Here is a 27,795-nt window from a genome sequence, read left to right as displayed (position 1 = left end):
CGTCTGTGCTCTCTGTCTCATGTCCTCTTACTGATTCAGGGGCAGATTGAGAGTGGTCTGGGCCCTCGGGCACTGAGGGTGGTCTGAGCTCCTCGCCTGGCTGCTGCCCAACACCCCCCCCCCCCATACTGACGCACTGCTGCCCCTCCTACTACCACAGCCGACACCCCCACTGCCCCAGTCCTACCTGAAGGGCCCTGGTGGTCTAGTGGTCTTTGCTTGGGGGGGGGGGGGGGGGGAGCATGTTCTTTCCTGCCTGCTACGCTGCTGCTATTCTCCCGCCTGCCGGCACCACCGTGTTTTCAAAATGGTGGCCGACACTTCTCATGATAATAGTGCGTGTCTCAACAGTCTCGCAAGACTTCCACAGGGAGTCTCGGCCGCCATTTTTAAAGTACGGTGGTGTGGGGCAGGGGGAATAGCGACAGCACAAAAGGCAGGAAAGAACATGTTCCCCCCCACAGAGGCCACTAGATTACCAGTGGTGCACCTTCAAAGGCAGGACCGGGGAGGGCTGTAGAATACGGCAGGCATTTGGGCAGAGCCTCTGGGCCCTCGGGCACTACCCAGTTGCCCAAATGGTGAGTCCGCCCCTGTATTGATTCTTTTACTTGCTATTATCCATTCAGTCAGAAATCATTAGTTCTGCTACAGTGGCATCTTGTAATACCCTTATGCAATGATTTTCTATATAGGGATGAGTGCAGACAAAACATTTGGGTCAATTCGTTTCCTCCCAAATCTTTTCTGATTTGGGGTGGGGTTTTTTGTCATTTCACACATTTATTTTAATAGCAATTTTTCAACATACACCATTGTTTTTTATCACATGCTAATTAAACTAATGTGGAGTGGAAGAGTAGCCTAATGGTTAGTACTGTAGCCTGAGAACCAGGGGACCTGGGTTCAATTTCCACTGCAGCTCCTAGTGACTCTGGGCAAGTCACTTAACCCTCCATTGCCCCAGGTCATTGGCGTAGCCAGACTGCCAATTTTGGATGGGCCTGAACCTAAAGTGGGTGGGCACAAAATTTTCTCTCTATTCCCCCTTCCCCAGCAAAATTTAGTCACACTAATCAGATGCATTTGTCACATAGGGGTAAAGTGCTGCTTTTCAGTGCATCAGGTTTCAGAAAATTTATTTAAAAGCCTAACACCCTTTTCAATGAGCTTTCAGAGGCCAAAACCTCCTGCCTCAGGTCAGCATAACGCTGTTATGGTATCCTCTCCTGACCTAAGGAAGGAAGTATTGGTCTCTGAAACTTTATTAACACAGGTACCATATTACTTTATCCTAAATTAAAATAAAATTATTTTCTTTACCTTTGTTGTATGGCCATTTACTTTTTCTCATTGTGTTGTTCCCAGTCTCTAGATTCTGCTTCCCTTCGTCTTTCTCTTGCCAGGGTTTCCTGTCCATTCACCACCTATGGCTTTTCATCTTTTCCTCACCATTGTTCTCCACATGCCCCTTCCTCTTATTCTCCAGTCTTTCCCTACTCTGTCTTCTCCCTCTTTCCATCCAGCAGCTCCCCTCTTTCTTTTGCATCCAGCGTCTCCTTTTTCTCCCTACCCTTCCATCCAGTGTCTTCCCTCTTTCTCTCCTCATCCTTCCACCCATCTACCCTCTCTCCTGATCCTTCCATCTAGTGTCTCTATCTCTCTACCCTTTTCTGTTCAGTCTCCCCTCGCTCTCTCTCTCCACATCCTTCCAGTCTCTCCCCTTTCTGTCTGCATCCTTCCATCCATCTCCCCTCTTTCTCTCCCTATCCTCCCATGTCCAGCGGCTCTCTCCCTTCCCTCCTGTCCCTTCTTCCTCTCCCTCCCATGTCCCAGCGGCTCTCTCCCTTCCCTCCAGTCCCTTCTTCCTCTCCCTCCAATGTCCCAGCGGCTCTCTCCCTTCCCTCTAGTCCCTTCTTCCTCTCCCTCCCATGTCCCAGCAGCTCTCTCCCTTCCCTCCAGTCCCTCCCATGTCCCAGCGGCTCTCTCCCTTCCCTCCAGTCCCTTCTTCCTCCCATGTCCCAGCGGCTCTCTCCCTTCCCTCCAGTCCCTTCTTCCTCTCCCTCCCATGTCCCAGAAGCTTTCTCCCTTCCCTCCAGTCCCTTCTTCCTCTCCCTCCCATGTCCCAGCGGCTCTCTCCCTTCCCTCCAGTCCCTTCTTCCTCTCCCTCCCATGTCCCAGAAGCTCTCTCCCTTCCCTCCAGTCCCTTCTTCCTCTCCCTCCCATATCCAGCAGCTCTCGCCCTTCCCTCCAGTCCCTTCTTCCTCTCCCTCCCATGTCCCAGCAACTCTCTCCCTTCCTTCCAGTCCCTTCTTCCTCTCACTCCCATGTCCCAGCAACTCTCTCCCTTCCCTCCAGCCCCTTCCTCCTCTCCCTCCCATGTCCCAGCAGCTCAGCCATTTTTCCTCCAGGTCCGCCCATCCGCATCCTTCGCGCTGTCTCTATCCCTTTTGTCCCACGGAGGCAGCGCTTCCTTCCTGCCCTGTCTTCTCCCGAAGCTCCGCTGCATCGGTCCCTCCCTGCAAGTAGAATCCTCCTTCGCCGGTTGCGCTGCACTGTGCTGCCATGCACATGGAGCTTCGCTCCTCCCCCTGCCGCATTCATCCGGCCCTAAACAGGAAGTGCATCACAGAGGGCCAGATAAACGCGGCAGGGGGAGGAGCGTAGCTGCGTGTGCAATTGCATGGCAGCGCAGCGCGACCGGCGAAGGAGGATTCTACTTGCAGGGAGGGACCGATGCAGCGGAGCTTTGGGAGAAGACAGGGCAGGAAGGAAGCGCTGCCTCCGTGGGACAAAAGGCATAAGACAGCAATGCGGATGGGCGGGCCTGGAGGGAAAATGAGTGGGCCTGGGCCCGTCCAGGCCCACCCGTGGCTACGCCCCTGCCCCAGGTACAAAAAAAGTACCTGTATATAATATATAAACTGCTTTGATTGTAATCATAGAAAGGCAGTATATCAAATTCCATCCCCTTTCCCTTAATGTATGAATTTGTCAGTGCACATTATATTAAGGGCATAGTAATGAAATGAATGCACACTAACAAATGCACATACCAAATTTTTTTTGCTTCACTTCCCTCTACCCCCACCATCTCATCTTCTGTCACCCAAGCCTGCATATTTAGCTTCTAACAGTCCATTCAATTCAGAACCTGATATATTCATCTTGAGGTCTATATTCAAATCCTAAAGCAGTGCTTATCAATTTTTTGTGGCAATGACCCCATGATCACAGTCAAATAAAATTATGTGATTCCCTGCCCCCCCCCACAACTCCTAGAGATGTAGAATAATGATGTACCTATATAGAAAGCCCACCCAGGTCATGATCCCCATTGTGACCCCATTGGGGTCCCAACCCAGAGTTTGGGAAGCTCTGCCCTAAAGACTGAATTCTCCTGTTCTGTTCTTATATTTTGTCAAAACTTTATGTGAACAGAACAAAACAAAACAAAAAAGAGGCACCGGAGGGTGTACCCAGGGTGTGGTGTAACTTTGGCCAGTCAGCAAGGATATTCAGGGAAATAGTTACTAACGTGTTAAGGGAATAATACACAATTTTTGACTCTCAACATGCATTAAGTGGCAAAATCATGCATTATTTTACTATAACACATAGGTGCCCCGAATAAGAGGCTTGGGGAGGCTAACAGGCTTATCTTCAAAAGAGAAGGGCGCCCATCTTCTGACACAAATCGGGAGATGGGCGTCCTTCTCTCAGGGTCGCCCAAATCGGCATAAACAAAATCCGATTTTGGGCGTCCTGAACTGCTTCCCGTCGCAGGGATGACCAAAGTTCACAGGGGCGTGTCGGCACCATAGCGAAGGCGGGACTGGGGCCTGATTAAGAGATGGGTGTCCTCGGCCGATAATGGAAAAAAGAAGGGCATCCCTGACGAGCACTTAGCTGACTTTACTTGGTCCATTTTTTCTTGCGACCAAGCCGTGAAAAGGTGCCCAAACTGACTAGATGACCACCGAAGGGAATCAGGGATGACCTCCCCTTACTCCCCCAGTGGTCACCAACCCCCTCCCACCCTAAAAAAAAATTGTAAAAACTTTTTTACCAGCCTCAAATGTCATACCCAGCTTCATGACAGCAGTATGCAGGTCCCTGGAGCAGTTTTAGTGGGTGCAGTGCATGTCAGCCAGGCGGACCAAAGCCCATTCTCCCCCTACCTGTTACACTTGTGGTGGTAAATGTGAGCCTTCCAAAACCCACCCGAAACCCACTGTACCCACATGTAGGTGCCTCCCTTCACCCCTTAGGGCTATGGTAGTGGTGTACATTTGTGGGGAGTGGGTTTTGGGGGGCTCAGCACCCAAGGTAAGGGAGCTATGCACCTGGGAGCAATTTGTGAAGTTCACTGCAGTGCCCCCTAGGGTGCCCGGTTGGTGTCCCGGCGTGTCAGGGGGACCAATGCACTACGAATTCTGGTTCCTCACACGACAAAAGGGCTTAGATTTGTTCATTTTTGAGATGGGCGTCCTCGGCTTCCATTATGGCCAAAAACCGGGGACGACCATCTCTAAGGTCAACCATCTCAACATTTAGGTCGACCATCTGTAAGGTCGACCTAAATGTTGAGATTTGGGTGTCCTCAACCGTATTATCGAAACGAAAGATGGACACCCATCTTGTTTCGATAATACGGGTTTCCCTGCCCCTTCGCCGGGACATCCTTAGAGATGGGCGCCCTTACAGATGGTCGTCCCCGTTCGATTATGCCCCTCTAAGCCTCCCCAGCCCAACCGTGACCTTCCCCTGCCTCCTCCTCGAAGGCAGGATGGAACAAAATTGTATCTTCCATTCCTCTCCCCAACGGGCACCAGCGCCCACCCCCCACTTGCGACTCCTCACTTCCTTTTTTACCGGCTGCCTGCCTGACTCCCGCTATCTCCCTAAGGCTCCGAGTCCTTCCTCAGCCCAACCGTGGCATTCCCCTACCTGCCTCCTCGAATTTGGGCAGGATGGAAGGGAACAAAATTGTAGCTTCCTCTCCTCTCCCCCTCACCGCCCACCCCCCGCTCGCGGCTCCTCACTTCTTTTTTTTTTTACCGGCTGCCTGCCTGACTCCCGCTATCTCCCTAAGGCTCCTAGTCCTCCAGCGGTTCCGGCTCTGCCAGAATCTCCTCCTGTGACACACTTCCAGCGTTCCGTTCTGGCAGCAGAGCCTGGCTGTGACTGACTGTGTGCCTGTGAATGTTGCAGCACGCAGCTCTTATTTTCAGTCAGTCACCGAGGCAGAGAGGGAGGCAGCAGATTGAGCAAATGGATAAGTGTTCTCACAGTTCTCTTTTGTTGATCAGAATAATCTGGTTCAAACCTTTTTGTGACGCTGATTGTGTATTTCAGAATATGCAGTGAGACACTTTGATATTATATGGATTTTGGTAAAGGCAACAGATTGGATATGTTACTGTTTACGCTTTGTCCTGGTACCAGTTTAATGGCATAATGGGGCAATGTTGGATTGGGGCAGAGAGAGAGGTTTTATAAGTCAAAATAAAAATAAATATTTTGTTTCATGCAGATCTCTTTTGTTTAAACATAACTAAATGGGCTATAAGCACCTAATGCAGTCCATTGGTTATCTTATATTTTGTTTGTGTGATGACTTATACTGTGCCAAAATTGAAAACTCTTATTTCTATCTGGTCGTTAATAAAAGGAGCCTAAAAGGATGTTTTGTGGTTGTACATGAGAATTGTGATATTATGATTCCTTGTTTCATATTGTTGACGGTCTGTGTTTTCCATATGGGTGGAATATTGGTGTATTAGGGTCTGCCCAGTGTAATATTTATGGAACCGTAAGGTTCTGAGTGTGTTTTTGCACAAGTTTGTGCATAGTGTTTTGCAGTTGAGGGATTGTGTGTTGGCCTTATTGAGGTGGCATCAACACTTTAATTTAGTTTGTCATAACATCAGACATGGTTTTAGAATATTTTGGAGGATCTGGTGTTGAATAGTTCCGATGTGTATGTGTATGTGGTTTAGTGTTGGTAAGTGTTTGAAATAATTGTTGTTGTTTTTTTTTTATTTGTACCCCACGCTTTCCCACTCATGGCAGGCTCAATGCGGCTTAGGTACTTATTTGTACCTGGGGCAATGGAGAGTTAAGTGACTTGCCCAGAGTCACAAGGAGCTGCCTGTGCCTGCAGTGGGAATCAAACCCAGTTCCCCAGGACCAAAGTCCACCACTCTAACCACTAGGCCACTCCTCCACTCCACCTAGGTCATTTGTTGTCACGAGACTGATGAGAGGATAGGGCAGGCCAGGAGTACCCTACCCAGGTAAAAGAAAACCCAGTACCGGCAGGGAAATGGGCCGTCTCTTCGCATCATTAGTGGAGATATGTGACACTGAGTTCGAGGGCCGAGACAAATGCACGTGCTCATTAGCTTGGCATGGTGCTCTGCGAGTCAGTGAGTTGGTGGCTACGTACAAGCATGCCCACCAGGGCATGTCCCTCTTAATATGTGACGCGGCCATTACAGTCGCGGTAATTGACCTACTTATTTGCAAATCCAAAATGGATCGGAACGGACATGCCCTGTCCTGAACCTTCAAGCCAACTTAAAACAAAGACCAAAAACCAGCCTGCTGATTCATACACTATGTACAGTACCCACTCATTTAGGATTGGGGCAGCAACGGCAGTGGCAGCGCTAGGAGTGTCCATAGAGGCCATCAAAAGACTGGGCCTATGGCGACCTAATGTATACAAGCGCTACATCAGACCCGTCTAATGTATACAAGCGGTACATTGGACCCATTAAAGCATCCCCAGCAAAGTGATAATGGTTGCTTGCACTGTGCTAACATGTCGCTTCCCATTATATTCTATTACAGGTATCCATATCCAGAATGAGCTGCAGCGGATTTGGATATGCGGTCACTCGTCACTCGTATGTACATTGGGCACATGGAAAGGCGATGGGCGCATAGAAGGGCAGCAGTGAGACTGAACAGTGAGAGCCTGGGCTGTCAGGGTGATAGAGGAGCCAGGGCGATAGAGTAGCCAAAACAGGGTATAGGTAAGGGAGGGATGCTTCAGGCATTCATGTGTACATTAAAAGCCATACAATCCCACATGACTTGCGAATAGATACAAGCCATAGCGTTAGGGCATGGCCGCAGCCAGGAGGGGTGGGGGACCACGGCAAATGAGGTGTCGTTGTCGTGGCCTGTGGCGTTAGGCTACAATGTTTATGCATAGCCAGCAATGGGTACACAGCAGCTTGACACATAACAGTCGGGTGCTTGGAAAACAGCACAGGGGGCCACAGGGGCTTGGTACGGCTTGGCCTGTGGCCCAGAATATGCAACTACGTGTAGAAGCTGTGTACCCGGGTAGAAATGCAAATGCTGGCATAATGATTATTAGAAGATTTAATGTAATTTGTTTAAGTTGTAACAATTTTGATGTTCCTGGCTGTGGCCAAAATAAATCCAATTCTATCGAAGATATGGCTTGTAGTGAGGTATTGAAGGGGGCGGGGGTTGATACGTCTGAGTGTGTGCCGAATGCCCGAGTTGAGAACCAGGCACACCCGTTAAAGGGGGGCCGCCCACAACCGGGCTGAAGGCCAGCGAAGACAGAAGTGTGGGGGAGGGTACAGGAAGGGCCAGCTAGAGAGCAGAGGTAGTAGTGGGAGGGAAACAAGGGGTAGACCCACAGCGAATCCTTACGTTTTTAGGTATTGAATTAGAACTAGATGTTCCAGACTGCCGGCTGACAAGATTGATAAGCTTCCCATGAGCGGTGAATGCGATGTGGCACTGTAAAAAAGCAAGGCTGGAGCACGTACAGGAACTCCTGGGTACAGTAGGCTTCGCAATAAGGGTGATTCCCAATAGCTTTAGCAACATCAGGAACGAACAAAACGCATTTTCATCTCAGACGTACACAGGACATCAAGCGAGATTTAGCAGGTTCTTGGCCCATTCTACTTGGATTTCATTCTGGCACGATTCACCCAATCCCATATGTCATTTATGATATATAAATCAATTTTTACATGCACATAGAAGCATTACATGTCAATAACCAGCAGCCCTTCCTTGGGATTCAGTCTCTTCTCCACCATGACAAATTTATATACCGAATACACTGCAAGAAAACTTTCCCTTGCTAACCTTCAATCTCACTAATTAGGGTGGTACTTGTAACTTTTCATATTTGGGATGGGACACCCTTCCCTTCCCTTCCCTAGAGTAGATTTATGGTGATGCACAAGTAAATAGGGTGTTTTAGACTTTCAGATCCAAAGTCTTCGACCACAATATATATTTTTTTCTGTGTGTTGTCAGACAATTATGTATATAAGCCCCACCCCTGGCCCCCACCCTTAACCCCGCTCCCTTTAGCCTCCCCAAACAGTTGGACCACCAACCGCATATGCTATAACATGTTAATTTAAGATAGTGCGGCCTAAACAACAATGAAGTGCAAAGCATGCGCAGGTGGTATTCTCGACAATCCTCCCTGTTGAGAGTAAAGACCAAGGCAGAGAAGCTTGCATCATGGAAATAGATACATGGCTGTGCAGATGGTGTCTGTGAGAGCATTTTGGCTTCCTAGACCACGGGATGTTTTTCCAAGGGCTGCTGAGCAGACATGGTGCCCATCTATCAAAGAAGGGAAGAAGTGTCTTCATCAGCAGACTGGCTGATCTACTGAAGAGGGCTTTAAACTAGAATCATTGGGGCTGGGTGATCAAAGCCCCTAGGTAGCTATAAACTGTCAGGTAAGTAAAGCATTAAATACCTCTACACAAATGCGAAAAAGAGGCAAAGTCTGGAAAGCAGTATATACTAATGCCTGTAGTATGGGAAATAAGGTTATGGATCTAGAGGATGTGATGGAAGAGGCTAATTTGGATTTTGTGGCAGTCACGGAGACATGGTTCACAGAGAACCATGACTGGGATATAGTTATACAGGGCTATAATCTGTTCAGAAAAGACAGGGTAGAAAGAAAGGGAGCGGAAGTAGCATTATATGTTAAAGATAATATTAAAGCCACACTATTGCAGGACCTACAGAGTAAAGAAGAGGCACTGTGGGACCAGACTTCCTTCACAGACAGACAAAGATTTAATTGAAGACATTCAAAAACAGGGATGTGAAAGGGGAAGTACTACTAACAGGTGATTTTAATATGCCAGATGTTGACTGGGGTGTCCCTATTGTGGGGGGGGGGGGGGGGTCTTCTAGAAGTAGGGAGATCCTGGATTCTCTACTATTGGAGCAGTTGGTAATGTACCCCACGTGGGATGGGGCAATACTACTACTAATCATTTCTATAGCGCTACTAGACATACACAGCACTGTACACATTTATACAGGCACTTTCTCTGTCCCTAGGGGGCTCACAATCTAAGTTTTTTGTACCTCGTGGCAATGGAAGGTTAAGTGACTTGCCCAGGGTCACTCGGAGCTGCAGTGGGAATCGAACCCAGGTTATTAGGATCAAAGCCTTAGGCTAATCCTCCTGCTTATGAATGTTATAGTAGATGATCATATGTCATCCAATGATCAGCAGATGGTGTGGTTTAATATTAATGTAACCCACCAGGGTAGCTAACACACACCTCCAGTTCAGCTCCACCCCCAGGGCCTCTCCCCGGCTTTCCATCCGGGGTCCTGGGAGGGCACACTAAACAAATGCCGCTCTCTCTGTCAACACATACATAGTTCCACTGGCAGTTTCTCACGAGCTGAGTGAGGGCCAGGGCTGGACTTACTCCAAAAGGTCAAGGGTACTCTTTCTCTGGGCACACTTTTATTCTCTTGCACACGAAAGTCCCAGTTGCAGAAAACTTTAACTTGCTTTACTACCAAACTTGATAAACATTTCATAACTTGTCAACTTGGTCTGTACAATTCAAGGTGTTTTTTCCTTCAGATGGTCAGCACAGCACAAAACAGAATAGTCAATGATATCATGGCATTTAGGTTTCTCAGTTTCCTTGCCCAATCTGCTGAATGCCTTTGGCTGAAATCCCGTGTCCATGCTGACTTCATACATTTCAAATTCTTGCTGACCTCCTTCCAGTCTGCGCTTTCACTTGCCGAATACGACTACTACATCCAACTGACAAACTCTCTTGGCTCAAACCCTCAACATCTCTTTGCCACACTAAACTCTCTCCTCAAAGTGCCTTCACCTTCAACTCCCCCTTCACATTCTCCCCAGACTCTGGCTGAGTACTTTCATGATAAGGTTCACAAGATTAACCTTGAATTCTCAACCGTCACCTCCACCTCTCCTTCCCTCAGTCCATTCTCTCAGCCCTCCTTCAACCCCTGCCTCCTTTTCTGAAATCACTGAAGAGGAAACTGCACAGTTTCTTTCCTCCTTGAAACTAACTATCTGTTCGTCTGATCATATTTCCACCCATCTACTTAGCACTATTTCTTCTACTGGCATCCCTTCTATCTGTCATATCCTCAATCTTTCACTTTCCACTGCGACTGTTCCTGGTGCCTTCAAACATGCCATAGGTACACTACTCAAAAAAACCTTAATTGGACCCTACCTGTCCTTCCAACTATTGTCCCATCTCCCTCCTCCCTTTCCTATCCAAGATACTTGAACGTTCTGCTCACCGGCATTGTTTGTCTTAACTTTCTTTCATCTCAAGCTATTCTTGAGCCATTTCAATCTGGCTCTCACTCTCTTCATTCAACTGAAACAACGCTCGCTAAAGTCTTCAATGACCTGTTCCTGGCCAGATCCAAAGGTCTCTATTCTATCCTCATCCTTCTTGATCTATCTGCTGCTTTTGACACTGTTGATCACTGCCTACTCCTTGATACACTGTCCTCACTTGGATTTCAGGTAATTAAATTCACAGATGACACAAAATTATTCAGGGTCGTCAAGTCACAGGAGTGTGAAAGATTACAGGAGGACCTCGCGAGACTGGGAGACTGGGCGTGCAAGTGGCAGATGAAGTTCAATGTTGATAAGTGCAAAGTGATGCATGTGGGTAAAAGGAACCCGAATTACGGCTATGTCATGCAAGGATCCGCGTTAGGAGGTTCCCCGTTAGGAGTCATAGACCTAGAAAGGGATCTGGAAGTCATCGTGGATAAGACGTTAAAAACATCTGCTCAGTGTGCTGCCGCGGCTAAGAAAGCGCACAGAAGGTTGAGTATTATTAGGAAAGGGATGGAAAACAAATGAAGACATTATAATGCCGTTGTATCGCTCCATGGTGCGACCGCACCTAGAATTTTGTGTCCAATTCTGGTCGCCGCATCTCAAAAAGGACATAAAGGAATTAGAGAAGGTGCAGAAAAGGGCGACGAAAATGATAAAGGGAATGGAATGACTTCCCTATGAGGAAAGGCTGAGAAGGTTAGGGCTCTTCAGCTTGGAGAAAAGGTGGCTGAGGGGTGTTATAATATAAGTCTACAAGATTATGAGGCATATTTTCAAAGCACTTAGCCTCCCAAAGTTCCATAGAAACCTATGGAACTTAGCCTCCCAAAGTGCTTTGAAAATATGCCTCAATGAGCGGAATAGAGCGGACAGATGTGAAGCATTTGTTTACACTTTCAAACAACAACAAAACCAGGGGACACAAGATGAAGCTAGAATATGGTAGATTTAAAACAAACAGGAGAAAGTTTCTCTTTACTCAGCATGTAGTTAGACTCTGGAACTCGTTGCCGGAAAATGTAGTGACAGCGGCTGGCCTTACGGAATTTAAAGGGGGTTTGGACAGATTCCTGAGGGAAAAGTCCATTGACCATTATTAAGAATTAGGTTTTTTTTTTTTGGGGGGGGGGGGGGGGGGAGGGGGGTTGCCGGGTTCTTGAAACCTGGATTGCCCACTGTCAGAGACAGGATGCTGGGCTTGATGGACCCTTTGTCTTTTCCCAGTATGGCGGTGCTTATGTATACTCTGGTGGATCCTCCTCCACTTCTATCCCTCTATCAGTTGGTGTACCTCAGGGCAGGGCCGCCAAGAGACTGGGCCGGGCCCGAAGCAAGGCTGCCCCCGGGGCCACGCCCCCGCCACCCCACCCCCCCCAGAGGTCGCCGCCGCTCCCCTCCTCCATCCACCCCCCCTCTGTCTGCCACCAGGCCGGGCCCCGTGCATTGAAATCACAGCGCCTCTCACCTGTGTGTGAAAGCGCTGCAGGCAGCAGCAGATCGCCTCCTTTCGGGCCTCCTTCCCTCCCTGTATACCGCCCTCGAGGGTGGGACATAGGGAGGGAAGGAGGCCCGAAGGGAGGCGATTTGCTGCTGCCTGCAGCGCTTTCACACACAGGTGAGAGGCGCTGTGATTTCAATGCAGGGGGCCTGGCACGGTGGCAGACGGTCGATGACAGAAGGCAGGTGGGACTGTGGCGCCGGCCCCCCCTTGGAGGCCCGGGCCTGGGGAATTTTGTCCCCCCTGCCCCCCCTCTCAGCGGCCCTACCTCAGGGATCTGTCTTGGAACCTCTTCTTTTCTCCATCTATACTTCTTCCCTTGGTGCTCTTATCTCATCCCATGGTTTTCAGTATCACCTTTATGCTGATGACTCCCAGATCTACCTCTCCACACCAGAAATTTCAGAAGGACTCTAGGCCCAAGTATCAGCCTGCCTGTCTGACATTGCTGTCTGGATGTCCCACCACCATCTGAAACTAAACATGACCAAGACTGAGCTTCTTATCTTTCTCCATAAACCAACCTCTCCTCCGTCCCCATTATCTATCTCTGTGGATGCTGAACGGGTGGAGTAGTGTAGTCACCAGGACACTTCCAGAAGAAACACGTGGACGATGGAAATATATCAAACACAAGTTTATTGCACCATGCTTCGGCTAATGTGCCTGCATCAGAAATCTCACTGAATCGTAGAACATCAAGTAAATAAAACAGACTTTAGAAAGACTCTTTAAAAAAGGAACAATCCAAGTTCTGTAAGTCGTGCTGACAAGGCTATCTCATCAGCTTGTAACCTTGGGAATATCTTTGACTCCTCTCTCTTTCTCTGCACATATTCAACAGACTGCTAAAACCTGTTGTTTCTTTCTCTGTAACGTCACCAAAATGTGTTCTTTCCTTTCTGAGCACACTACCAGAACCCTTATCCACACTCTTATCACCTCTCACTTAGACCATTGCAACTTGCTTCTCACAGGTCTCCCTCTAAGCCATCTCTCTCCCCCCTTCAATCTGTTCAAAATTCTGTGGCACAACTTATATTCCGCCAATGCTCATATTAGCCCTCTCCTCAAGTCACTTCATTGGCTCCCTATCCATTCCCACATACAGTTCAAACTCCTCTTATTGACTTACAAGTGCACTCACTCTGCAGCTCCTCAGTACCTCTCCACTCTTATTTCTCACTACACTCCTCCCTGGGAACTCCGTTCATTAGGTAAATCTCTCTTATCTGTACCCTTCTCCTCCATTGTTCCTTTTATCTTGCTGTACCATATGCCTGGAATAGACTTCCTGAGCCAGTTCATCAAGCTCTATCTCTAGCTGTCTTCAAATCTAGGCTAAAAGCCCACCTTTTAGATGCTGCTTTTAACTCCTAACCCCTGTTCACTTGTTCAGTGCCTATGTCTGTTCCCACCTTAGTAATTCCCTTATCCCTTATTTGTCCTGTTTGTCCTGATTAGATTGTAAGCTCTGTCGAGCAGGGCCTGTCTCTTCATGTTCAAGTGTACAGTGCTATGTATGTCTAGTAGCGCTATAGAAATGATAAGTAGTAGTAGTAATCTTATCGCCAATCTCCTTTATTTACAAAAGCCAGAAACAGTACTTGATTTAAACTCAGTCCACAACCATCTCCACACACAACTATTGCCGTTTCTCTAATTATCACTTGACTCCTTTTTACACTCTTGTGATCATGGCAGGAGAGATGGTGCGGGGTAACCATCCACATCATGTCCCGTTTAGTCCTTTATCATTCATCCATTATTTCTTCAGTACCTCTGTCCCATCCCAGAACAGGGTCCATTCACTCATGCAAACAAAAGGACATACCACTTATTTCTAACTTTGCAGGTGCTGGAACTGGACCAAAACTCCTGCAAAGGAAAGGTTTAATTCTGACCTCTAAATCCCAAAACTTCTCAACTAGCTGGTTTTTAGGTGAGCTACCTGATAATCTCTTTAAATTTTAATGCTTATTGCTTAATAAATTTAATTAGCACTGTGAAACCTCTCTCTCTTTCTGGCTTTCTTTCTTTTCTTTCTGTTCCTGCCAAACTCTGATAGAGAGGAACTGCTATAAGTATTGGGAATATTTAGACTTATTTTAAAAGGAAAGTTAGCAATATCTAGGGCAGTTTTAAAATTTAAATCAATTGAAAATTCTTGCTCAGACTGGACCATTTGGGTCCATTCAACTAGAGTATTTATTCCCTTGATAACAGCACTTAGCTGACACTTTGGAACTTAACAAAATGGGAGAATACCTGAGGAAGGAGCTGATGGAAGTGGAAGGACAGTGGTCCAGGCTAAAAGAAGTAATAAACAGGGCCACAGACCTTTATGTAAGGAGAGTAAATAAAAGCAAGAGAAAAAGGAAACCGATATGGTTCTCAAAGCAAGTGGCTGAGAAAATAAAGATTAAAGAGTTAGCGTTCCAGAAATATAGAAAATCTCAAGAGGAGGAACACGGGGAGGAATACCGGATAAAACTGAAAGAAGCCAAGAGAGAGGTACGTCTGGCGAAGGCGCAAGCGGAAGAACAAATGGCTAGAAATGTAAGGAGGGGAGACAAAAACTTCTTCAGGTATATTAGTGAAAGGAGAAAGACTATAAAGGGAATTGTGAGACTAAAAGATACAACAAAACGCTATGTAGAAAATGATGAAGAAAAAGCCAATTTGCTAAATAGATACTTTTGTTCTGTTTTCACTGAAGAAAACCCTGGGGAAGGACCGAGAGGGACTGGCAAAAGTACACCTGAGAATGAGGTGGATAAAGCGCCGTTCACGGAAGAGTGTGTGTATCAACAACTTGGAAAGCTAAAGGTGAACAAAGCCATGGGGCCGGACGGGATCCACCCCAGAATACTGAGGGAGCTCAGAGAGGTTCTGGCGGGTCCTCTTAAAGACTTGTTTAATAAATCCTTGGAGACGGGAGAGGTTCCGAGGGATTGGAGAACGGCGGAGGTGGTCCCTCTTCACAAAAGTGGTGATAGGGAAGAAGCTGGAAACTACAGGCCGGTAAGCCTCACTTCGGTTATTGGAAAAGTAATGGAAGCCATGCTGAAGGAAAGGATAGTGAATTTCCTGGAAGCCAATAAGTTGCAAGATCCGAGACAACATGGTTTCACCAAAGGGAAATCGTGCCAAACGAATCTCATTGAATTCTCTGACTGGGTGACAGGAGAATTAAATCAAGGACGTGCTATGGACATCATCTACTTAGATTTCAGCAAGGCTTTTGACACGGTTCCCCACAGGAGGCTCTTGAATAAACTAGACGGCCTGAAGATATGACCCGAAGTGGTGAACTGGATTAGTAACTGGTTGACGGACAGACGCCAGAGGGTGGTGGTAAATGGCATTCGCTTGGAGGAGGGAAAGGTGAGTAGTAGAGTGCCTCAGGGATCGGTGCTGGGGCCGATTCTGTTCAATATATTTGTGCGTGACATTGCTGAAGGGTTAGAAGGTAAAGTTTGCCTTTTTGCGGATGATACTAAAATTTGTAACAGAGTGGACACCCGGGAGGGAGTGAAAAACATGAAAAAGGACCTAAGGAAGCTAGAAAAATGGTCTATGGTTTGGAAATTAAAATTCAATGCAAAGAAATGCAAAGTGATGCACTTAGGGTGTAGAAATCCATGGGAGACGTATGTGTTAAGCAGGGAGAGTCTGATAGGCACGGACGGGGAGAGGGATCTTGGGGTGATAGTAGCTGAGGATCTGAAGGCGATGAAACAGTGTGACAAGGCGGTGGCCGTAGCTAGAAGGTTGCTAGGATGTATAGAGAGAGGTGTGACCAGCAGAAGAAAAGATATGTTGATGCCCCTGTATAAGACGTTGGTGAGGCCCCACCTGGAGTATTGTGTTCAGTTTTGGAGGCCGAATCTTGCTAAGAATGTAAAAAGAATTGAAGCGGTGCAAAGAAAAGCTATGAGAATGTTATGGGATTTACGTTACAAGACGTATGAGGAGAGACTTGCGCACCTGAACATGTATACCCTGGAGGAGAGGAGAAACAGGGGTGATATGATACAGACGTTCAAATATTTGAAAGGTATAAATCCGCAAATGAACCTTTTCCGGAGAGGGGAAGGCGGTAAAACGAGAGGACATGAAATGAGATCGAAGGGGGGCAGACTCAAGAAAAATGTCAGGAAGTATTTTTTCACGGAGAGAGTGGTGGATGCTTGGAATGCCCTCCCGCGGGAGGTGGTGGAGATGAAAACGGTAACGGAATTCAAAAATGCATGGGATAAACATAAAGGAATCCTGTTCGGAAGGAATGGATCCTCAGAAGCTTAGCTGAGATTGGGTGGCAGAGCCAGTGGCGGGAGGCGGGGCTGGTGGTTGGGAGGTGGGCCTTGTTCTGGGCAGACTTCTACGGTCTGTGCCCTGAAAATGGCAGAAACAAATCAAGGTCAGGTATACACATAAAGTAGCACATATGAGTTTAAATTGTTTGGCAGACTGTTGATTGTTGATGGACCGTGCAGGTCTTTTTCTGCCGTCATCTACTATGTTACTATGTAAATAGAAATGGAGGTGTGGTAGTCCCTGAATGATTTTCAGATGACTGTTTTCGTGAGGAGCTAGCTAAACTAAAGGTAGACAAAGCAATGGGGCTCGATGGCATACATCTGAGGGTACTAAAGGAACTTAGGGGAGTTCTGGTGGCTCCGACGGTTGACCTTTTCAATGCTTCTCTAGAGTCGTGAGTGGTCCCGGAGGACTGGAGAAGAGCAGATGTGGTCCCTCTCCACAAAAGCAGAAGTAAGGAAGAGGCTAGGAATTATAGGCCAATAAGTCTGACTTCTGTGGTAAGTAAATGAATGGAAATGCTTTTAAAACAGAGAATAGTAAAGTTTTTGGAATCCAGTGGATTACAGGACTCAAGGCAACATGGTTTCACTAGAAGCAGGTCTTGTCAGACAAATCTGATTGATTTCTTTGACTGGGTGACCAGAGAGTTGGATTGAGGGAGAGCGCTAGATGTGGTATATTTAGATTTTAGCAAAGCCCTTGACACGGTTCTGCATAGATGACTAACAAATAAACTGAGCACCCTCAGTATGGGCTCTAAACTGACTGGGTTAGGAACTGATTGAGTGGAAGATGACAGAGGGTAGTGGTAAATGGAGCTCACTCTGAGAAAAAGGATGTTACCAGACATGTGCTGCAAGGTTTGGTTCTTGAGCTGGTTCTTTTTAACATTTTTGTAAGTGATATTGCTGATGGGCTGTCTGGTAAGGTTTACCTCTTTGTGGATGATACCAAAATCTGCGATAAGGTAGACACTCTAATGGTGTGGATAACATGAGGAAGGACTTGGCAAAATTAGAGGAATGGTCTGGAATTTGGCAGCTTAGATTTAATGCTAAAAATGCAGGATCATACATTTGGGGACGCAAAAACCAGAGGGGATGGCACAAAAGAGAAGCGGGATCTAATATCTAAGAGACATTATGAATGTTTATACCCTTTTCAGGCTGCCTTTCACTGGAATTCTGTGTCGATTGAATTGAGAACTGAAAATTCATACTCTCTATTTCACAAAAATCTTAAGACCTTTTTATTTAAAGTATACATACTTGAAACTTTAATGAATATTTAGCTGTAATTTTTGTTTAAACAGTGTGATTTATTTTATTTTGTATTTTTTAACTTTTGTACGCTGCCTTGGACCTTCTAGGATTTGGCAGTTAATAAGCGCTAGATTAGATTAGATTCTTAGCTATAAAACAAATATTTAGACTAAGCTTTAGTAAATTATACTGTAGTCAAAGCTCAAGTTCTTTCAAATTCATGGTTATGTTTTAAAGTCTGATCCAGCGATGGTTTAATTTGGGACCACAAATTGGTTATTGTTGGCATATGAATGCAGTGACATCCAAATCTTGAATAACTACCCCCAAGCTGAAGGTCTCAGCAACCATTTTGATGACAGAGATGGCAGGAGAAGTAGCGACGAGGTTCACGCCTGCCCCAGTTAGTCCAGTAGACCACAAGTGTTTAAACAGGGGGGGGGGGGGGGGAGCATGTTTTGGCTTCGGTTTGGGCTGAAACCAAGCGGTGAATTTTGGCCACAGGTTGTTTTACCTGAAACCAAAAAACCTTGTTTCAGTCAGCCTGTACTATAACTGCAGAGTAGAGACCTAAGCAAAATTTAGCCTCTGCAGTTTTGGTTACTATTCACTGTACTTTTCAGCAGGTCATGTTTAATTTTTAATAATTTGCTTTACCAACTTTTATACAATAAACATCCAAGCAGCGTACAAATGATAGTCAATGTATCTTAGAAACAATATATATTACAGTCAACATATATTAGAAGTGACAAATAGGACATAAACAAGCTAAACCCAACAGTTAGCAATATGTATAGCCTATAAATGCCTGCTCCCTTCACCCTCACAACAAGAAAAAAAAATGCAACAATGTAAAGCTGAATTACAGGAGTCAGGAGCCAAGAACTACTACTACTACTACTACTTAGCATTTCTATAGCGCTGCCAGGGTTACGCAGCGCTGTACAAGTTTAACATGGGGAAGGATAGTCCCTGCTCAAGAGAGCTTACAATCTAAAGGAGTGTACCAACAAGGACAATAGCCAGTGGTCTTAAGAATTTCCCATTGAGAGGGGAGAATACGACACATTCTTGATTAGTCTGTATAAAGCTTAACACATATTGGTTGGTTGGGAGGCAGGAAATACTGCTGGGCACACTTGTACGGTCTGTGCCCTGAAAAAGGCAGGTACAAATCAAGGTAAGGTATACACATATGAGTTTCTTGTTGGGCAGACTGGATGGACCATGCAGGTCTTTTTCTGCCGTCATCTACTATGTTACTATGTTACTATATTTGAGTGTGATCATATGTGATGATCTTAATTTGGCCAAACATGTAGAAAAGATATCGGTGAAAGCTGGAAGAATGCTTGGGTGCATAGGAAGAGGAATGGCCAGTAGGGAAAGGAGGTGATAATGATAGTCTCTTGTTTAGAATATTGTGAACATGTCTGGAGACCGTACCTTCAAAAAGATATAAATAGGATGGATTCAGTCCAGAAGACAGCTATTAAAATGGTCAATGGTCTTCATCATAAAGCATTTGGGGACACCGTTAAAGATCTCATTTATGTATACTTTGGAAGAAAGGTGGATGAGGTGAGATATGATACAGACATTTAAATATAGAGTCTCTTTCAAGGGCTGACTGGGCCGGCTGGCTGGGTTCACATCAGGCTCTGCAACATAGATTAAATAACTACATTTTCTGCTTATTTTCTGCATATTTACAACCCAAACTTTTACTGACTTCTGCTCAGTCTGTGTTGAGGCACCAGTCCTCAACTTTACTCGGAACGCCTAAAGCAACCTGCATTAATTGGACCATCCAAGGATATCAGAACCAGAAACTCTAAAGTTCATACCTGCAATCCGTGAGTTAAAAATTTATTTTAACTATATAATCTACTTCTATAACTCTGAATCAGGCCCAGATGCACTAAACTTTAACAACCCTTTTACAACCCTTTAACGAACAAGTTTTAAACCGTGACATGCATTAAAGGCCTTTTTCTGACGTAGGTAGCAGCTAACGAAAACGGAATGCAGATGAGCAATTCGTATACAAACCCCATTGTAACAAGATGCACTAACATTGTCCTGCCTTAACACAGGAAAAACGCAGGAAATCTAACAGAGGTCTGTACCTCTCATTAGAGCTGCCCAGCTGCCAAAATGTAATGAAAAAAAAAATCGGGAGGGAGGGGGGAAAAACAGGTGTCAGGAGCGTCCTTTATTGACGCCCGAGGACCCTGCTGCTTCCTGCTCCCCCTGCATTTAAAAAAAAAGGGGGGAAAAAAGGATCGGGATGGGGCAAAGGCGCTCGTCAGGAGCGTCCTTGCCCCTCCCCCCCACTGCCCGAGGTCGCCGCTGCTCCCTGCTTGCCAAAAATCCAAAGTTTAAGCTGCCCCGGCTCGCCCCTCCCTTCCTCTCTTCTCTTTCTTCCCAGTTCCGCCTCCCGCTATTCTCCGCCCCGTGCCCCGCCCCCGCCGCCCTCCCTGAAGTTGTCGCCGCCATTCCCCCCTCCACCGGTGCCCCCCTCCTTGTTACCGGGCCGTGCAGCACCTCTCACCTTGTGTGAGGGAGCTGCACGGGGAAGAACAGCTGATCGTCTCCTCTGCAGTCTCCGACGTCCCTCCTCCCTCCTGGGCCCGCCCTCATCTGGTTACGTCAGAGGCGAGAGGCGCTGCATGGCCCGGTAACAAGGAGGGGGGCACCGGTGGAGGGGGGAATGGCGGCGACAACTTCAGGGAGGGCGGCGGGGGCAGGGCACTAAGGTCCTCCCAAGGACTTTCACTAACTACACCCTATCCAAAAGACATTACACGATGTGATACCCGCAAGCGAGCCTTCTCCGGGGTAGTCCCCACATTCTGGAATGCATTGCCTGAAAGGCTCCACTTAACACAAGACTATCTCTACTTCAGGAAGCAGGTGAAAGCTTGGCTCTTCAACCAAGCCTTTAATGGAAGAAGTAACTAACTTGTTAGTCTCACTCACACACACAAGGCGTGACTCGGGCTGCACATACTGCAGCAGGACATGTTTATCCACTCCTCCATGTGCAACTTTCTTACTTTCTAATTCTTCCTACTTTCTTACCCATCTATATGTTACAACTTTGCCTTATCCTTCACTACCAATTATAATGTTCTATTAAGTATTGTGTTGACATTGCTAGTATACCATGCCATACTGCTGTAATTGCCTATTGCTCATGTTTGATCTATTCTTACTGTACACTGCCTTGAGTGAACTCCTTCAAAAAGGCGGTAAATAAATCCTAATAATAAATAAATAATAAATAAATTTTAAAAGAAGCTCTGGAATGAGGGGGCATAGGATGAAGGTGAAAAGGGAAAGAGAAGTAACCAGAGGAAATACTTCTTCCGAAGTGTTTCGTTTAATGTTACTTGATGTATATGTGTTATAACCCTGTGGATGTTGATGGAAAGGCTAATATGTTGTTTCACTCACTGCTGGGAAATGACGAGGGGAGGGCAGCTGATGTGTATTGATGTTTTGTGCACTAAGGACTCAATAAAAATACTTTTAAAAAAAAAAAAAGGAAAGGGTGGTAAGTTCATGGAACGGATTCCCAGTGGAGGTGGTGCAGATGAAAATTGTACCTGAATTCAAGAGAGCTTGGGACAAGTACAAAGGATCTCTAAGGGAGTGAAAGAGAGATGGCATGGTTGTGGAGACTGAATACGCCATATGGAGGGGCATTTTCGAAAGGGACGTCCTTGTAAAACGGCAAAATCCAGGGGCGGGGAAACCCGTATTTTCAAAACAAGATGGACGTCCATCTTTTGTTTCGAAGATACCGTCAGAGACATCCAAATCCTTAAATTTGGACGTCCCTAGACATGGACGTTTCTGACTTTGAGCAATTTTTGAAACCAAAGACGTCCATGTCAAAAACGTCCTAATGCAAGCCATTTGGGTGTGGGAGGAGCCAGTATTTGTAGTGCACTGGTCCCCCTGATATGTCAGGACACCAACCGGGCACCCTAGGGGGCACTGCAGTGGACTTCATAAAATGCTCCCAGGAACATAGCTCCTACCCACAACTGTACACCACTACCATAGCCCTTATGGGTGAATGGGGGCACCTATATATGGGTACAGTGGGTTTCTGGTGGGTTTTGGAAGGCTTGTTCTTTCCTCCACAAATGTAACAGGTAGGGGGGGTATGGGCCTGGATCCGCTTGTCTGAAGTGCACTGCACTACCCACTAAAATTGCTCCAGGGACCTGCATGTGCTGTCATGGACCTGAGTATGACATCTGACGCTGGAACAAAATATTTTTAAAAATGCTTTTTGAGGGTGGGAGGGGGTTAGTGACCACTGGGACAGTATGTTAGTGACCACTGGGAGAGTAATGGGAGGTCATCCCTGATTCTCTCCGATGGTCATGTGGTCATTTCAGACACCTTTTTGTGCCTTATTTCTAAGAAAAACAGGTCCAGGTGAAAACATCCAAGTGTTCGTCAGTGACTTCCTTGTTTTTTCAATTATGGGTCAAAGACGTCCAAGTGTTAGGCACGCCCAAGTCCCGCCTTCGCTATGCCTCCAACATGCCCCCTTGAACTTTGGACGTCCTTGTGACGGATTGCAGTTGGAGATGTCCAAAATCAGGTTTCGATTATACCGATTTGGACGTCCCTGGGAGAAGGACGTCCATCTTCCGATTTATGTCGAAAGATGGAGGTCCTTCTCTTTCGAAAATGAGCCCAATGGTCTTTATCTGCATTCATTTGTCTCTTTTTCTATGTTTCATGCAAATGCATGCAAAACACCTCATTATTATGAATAACACAGTTTACATTGAACTTCAGAAGCTGAATTATTTCAGTCACATACTGCCCGATATACCGTTAATTTTCAACATTTTTCTCACTTCACTTGCCACTGTGATTCAGGATCATGGTGTGAGTACTTACTATTATGCAGTCAATATCCTTATGGTCCAAAATACATGACCAAACAGCTCTGATCTCACTCAGCTGAGTTCCTGCTTTCTGCTGCTCAGTGGCATAGCCACAGGTGGGCCTGGGCCTGGGCCGAGGCCCACCCAGTTAGGGCTCAGGCTCACCCAACAGTAGCACACGTTTAGCGGTAGCTGTTGGGGATCCCAAGCTCCGCCAGCTGAAGACTTCCTCCTGATGGTAACAAAAACTCTGCTCTCCACGATACTGGCAACTGCGCATGCTCAGTTTCAACGCATGCCTGCTGCAGACTGCCAAGGTGGACAGAACCATTTTCCTGCCAGCTGATATATATTTTTGATTGTGTGGGGGGGGGGGGGGGGGGGGTGGGAGGAGAGCAGTTGGTGCCCACCCACTTCTTGCCTAGGCCCACCCAAAATCTATTGTCTGGCTACGCCCCTGCTGCTGCTACCAACTGGATATGTAAGACTAGACTAGCTACTATCTTGTCACCTGGATCTTGGGAAGATCTTTCCACCCCTCTGCCATACCCATATTAGCATGCTCCTCTATAAATATGATGGACTTTTATGTACTTAGGTGTCATTATTGACCATCAGCTTTGTTTCAGTCCTCATGTCTCTGCTACTGTTAAAAGATGCTTCTTTTCCCTTCATCAGTTTCAAGCTCTGTGTACAGTGCCTATCCTGATAAAGCATCATAACTTTTATTGTTATATGCCTTAGTTGCTTCGTGACTTGATTACTGCAATATTGTTTTTGCAGGGATACCCATATACAAATCAAGCAATTGTAGTCAGTACAAAATACTGCTAATAAAATATTATATCATACATGCATTCAAGTATGATCATGTCATGCCGCTCCTTTACCAACATCACTGCTTTCCTGTTTTATTGCAAATTCAATTTAAGGTTCTCATACTTGCTCATAAGGTTTTTTATTCAGGGATTCCAACTTATTTGTCCTCACTGCTCATTACCTATGTTACAATGTTTTCTCTGATCTCAGGAATTTTGTTTGGCTGTCACTTCTGGGTTTCGTTCTTGACTGGATGTCTACTACCTAGCCCCAGTCTACTGGAATGCTCTGCCACCTTCCCTCCATCTAGAATAATCTTTACAAAAATGTAAGACCTCGCTTAAAGCCCATTTGTTTGGTAAGGCTCTTGTTTCAGGCATGTGAGTGGGAGGCAGGGGGATTATTATTATTATTATTTATTGCATTTGTACCCCACATTATCCCACCTTTTTGCAGGCTCAAGAGTGTTGTTATGATGCAGTCATTACATTATCTTAAATACATTCAATAATCGGTTGAAGGTGTATGGTTTAGATGTAAGGTGCTAGGTAAGGTATTGTGAAAGGTGTTTTGATGCACCTGAGTAGTTTGAGGAATGGTTTATTAGGATGTATTTAGTAGGCTTTGTTGAAGAGATGTGTCTTCAAAGCTTTGCGAAAGCTGGTTAGATTGTTCATAGTTTTCAGGGCCATGGGTAGTGCGTTCCAGATCTGTGTGCTTTTATACGCAAAAGTAGTAGCGTATGCCTGTTTGTATTTAATTCCTTTGCAGCTGAGGAAGTTCAGATTGAGGAATTTATGGGCTGATTTTTTGGCGTTTCTAGGCGGTAGGTCCACTAGGTTTAACATATAGAGTGGGGCATCTGCTTGGATGATTTTGTGAATGGTTGTACAGATCTTGAACTCAATTCGTTCCTTGAGTGGTAGCCAGTGTAGTTTCTCTCTTAGAGGTTTTGCCCTTTCGTATTTAGTTTTTCCAAAGATCAGTCTGGCAGCGGTGTTCTGGGCTGTTTGGAGTTTTTTAATGGTCTGTTCTTTACAGCCTGTGTATAAAGAGTTACAGTAGTCCAGGTGACTTATCACTAATGACTGTACTAGGGTGCGGAAGATGTTTCTTGGGAAAAAAGGTTTTATTCTCTTAAGTTTCCACATCGAGTGGAACATTTTTTGTCGTTATATTCTTCACGTGGGTCTCGAGTGTGAGGTTTCGGTCAATAGTGACTCCAAGAATTTTCAGATTTTCTGAGATAGGAAGTGTGCCGTATGGTGTGGTTATGGTAGTGTAGTTGTTTGTGTTGTATTGGGAAGTGAGAACTAGACATTGAGTTTTTTCTGGGTTCAGTTTTAGCTGGAATGAATCCGCCCAAGAATGCATGATTTGGAGGCTCTGATTGATCTCGTTGGTTATTTCGTTTAGGTTACTTTTGAACGGGATGTAGATCGTGACATCATCCGCATATATGTAGGGGTTGAGGTTGTGATTGGCTAGAAGTTTGGCTAGTGGTATCATCATAAGGTTGAAGATAGTTGGTGAAAGGGGGGATCCCTGGGGAACTCCACATTCCAGTGTCCAAGGTGGTGATCTGTCATTGTTCGTTGTTACTTGGTAGGATCTGGTGGTGAGGAATCCTTTGAACCATTTGAGAACTGGGCCTCCGATTCCGAAGTATTCTAACAGGTGTAGTAATATTCCATGATCTACCATGTCGAAGGCACTAGACATGTCGATTTGTAGTACGAGTATGTTCTTGCCGGTTGCAATAGTTTTTTTGAATGAATTCATTGCAGACACTAGTACAGTTTCAGTACTATGATTTGAGCGAAATCCTGATTGAGACTCATGTAGAATTGAGTGTTTGGTTAGGTATTCCGTGAGTTGTTTCATCACTATGCCTATGAATTGGGACATCACGTCTGCCTGCACATTCTCTTCTAGAGATGAACACTTTCTATCCTCTTGCATGTTAAATACCTATTGTATTATACTGTATTATGTTAAGAGGAAGGGGAGGGATTACAAGGGTAACAAATAGTATGCATTTTTTTCTTATTCTATATTTCAAAATATCACTAGATTTTTTTCTATGCAAGTATTTCTTGTAATTATCTTTAAATTAGCAATGAATGGCTCCACTGAAATATAGTATAACTATGAAATTGGGGTACTGGTACCTGCAGCTCAAGAAGTAGCTCGTCTATGAGGAGACGACAAGCTTTCTTCTGAGTTTTGTCTAAGGCAGCATGAAGGGATGGTAGCAACTTCTCAAACGGTGAGCTGACTGCCCTCTCCTGCTTCAGATAAGAGATGGAGGAACTGGTAGGAGAAGAACAAATTATTTGAGACTTATGGAAATGCTGGTGAAGTAAAACAGAGGTAAAAATAAGTTTATAAGGTAACTTAACAATTACATTGGGAAGCAGTGTGAAGGGGGAAAGCCACAGTCACTCAGGAGTGAGGTATCTTCAATAAATATAGTTAAAACAGAAAAATTAGAGTTTCTTCCTAGAGAATATATGGAAAAAGCTGCGGTATCTCAAATGGATTTACAATAACAGTATACAAATATGAATGGTTTCAAATTACTTGAATCGCTACTAACAATAAGCAAATTGTGAAAAGGAATACAAAAAATACATATCAGTTGTCAGTATCCAAGCAACATTCAAAAGCTGCCTCTAGACAATGACACCCTCTCCGTCTCTTCATACATTGAAAAAGCAAGTCTTGTTAGAGTGGCTTCTGCTATGATAACATCAAAGCTGGATTACTGTAATGCACTCTACATTGCTCTGACTACAAAGAGTTTGCACCAGCTCCAACTGATTCAGAATGCTGCAGCACGACTGAAGCAATGTGATCACATCACACTATTCCTGAAAAAACTTCACTGGCTTCCAGTACAATATGGGGCTAATACAGGACTCTATGACTGATCTTCAAAGCCTTTAAAGAAAATGAACCATATTACTTGAAGAACAGGATCTCCCTCTATACAATTCAAAGGTTGCTAAGGTCCAAGGAATATCTCTAACCACACCCTCTCCAAAAGAAATATTGTGACGTAACATCCAGCAAAGAGCCTTTTCTGGAGCAGCCCCCACATTCTGGAAGAACTCCACGCTTTTAAGAAGCAACTAATTAGCTAGTTATACATACAAGGGCTAACATCAGCTGCACATACTGTAGCAGGATTTGCTTATCCACTCCTACTCTAGATAAAATAATTATTCTGCACCTTTTCTGAATTCACGTGCAATTTATCTTTAAATTAATCACCCTTAATTCTATCTAACTCATGTTTATCTTATCTGTCTATATGTTCCACCTCCACTTACACCCACGCTGTCTATTGTTTTATTACATTGACATTGTAAGTAGCATATTATGCCATAATATGTACTACTTAAATATGTTTACTGATGTAATGTATATTGCCTTTGGCCTATTCTCGCTGTACACTGCCTTCTTGGGTGAATTTCTTGAAAAAGAAATCATTTCTGATCTAAAGAAAAAGGGTCATCTTTGAATGCTAATCAAAAAATGTATTAAGGTAGTCCAATAAAAAGGTATCTTATTTTCTTTTCTATGTTTTGTTTTATTTCTATTTACTACCTTGAAAAAGACAGCAAAAAAATCCTAGTTAAGGGCCTCTTTTATCAAGCCACGCTAGAGGTCCCAGGCGGAGTAATGCAAAGAAAGCCCATTCAAAAGTTAAAAAGAAGCTAAAGGGATCGGTGGCTAAGGGTTAGGACACATGGCCTAAGTCTGACTTTGGACGTTTTGCAAAAAACTTCCAAAATCTGAATAGGAAAAGGCCATTTTCAAAAAAGAAAAACGTCTATCTTTTTTTTTTTTAAATACCATTTTGAACAAGGTTATGGGATTTGGACATTTTGTTTTTTGGTCCATTAAAAAAAAAAAAAAACATCCAAGTGCAAAACGCACAAAATCAAGCCATTGGGATGTAGGAGGAGCCAGCGTTTTTAGTAGACTGGTCCCTCTGACATCCCAGGAAAGCAATAGGGCACCCTAGGGGGCACTGCAGTGGACTTCATAAAATGCTCCCAGGTGCATATCTCACCATTGCTCCCTTGTCTGCTGAGCCCCCAACCCCCCCCCCCAAAAAAAAAAAACCCACTACCCCAACTGTGCATCACTATCAGAGCCCTTACAGGTGAAGGGGGCACCTATATGTGGGTACAGTGGGATTCTGGTGAGTTTTGGAGGGCTTACAGTTTCGTCCACAAGTGTAACAGGTAGGGGGAGGTAGGAGCCTGGGTTCACCTGTCTGCA

The 27,795-nt window shown here is 45.4% G+C and overlaps 1 protein-coding gene across 1 annotated transcript in view; it reads right to left on the bottom strand.

Moving 5' to 3' along the window:
- EXOC3L1 (exocyst complex component 3 like 1) overlaps positions 1-27,795 on the bottom strand; it is a 434,251-nt gene that overhangs the window by 88,961 nt on the left and 317,495 nt on the right. The window contains exon 9 of the mRNA XM_030203745.1: positions 25,674-25,815. Within this exon, the coding sequence (XP_030059605.1) occupies positions 25,674-25,815 (142 nt within the window). The remainder of the gene's footprint in view (positions 1-25,673; positions 25,816-27,795) is intronic.

The sequence above is a fragment of the Microcaecilia unicolor genome, chromosome 5 (assembly GCF_901765095.1).
Source record: "Microcaecilia unicolor chromosome 5, aMicUni1.1, whole genome shotgun sequence".
Classification (NCBI taxonomy): domain Eukaryota; kingdom Metazoa; phylum Chordata; class Amphibia; order Gymnophiona; family Siphonopidae; genus Microcaecilia; species Microcaecilia unicolor.
The sequence above is the reverse complement of the archived record's forward strand: the minus strand, read 5'-3'. Positions and strand labels throughout refer to the sequence as shown.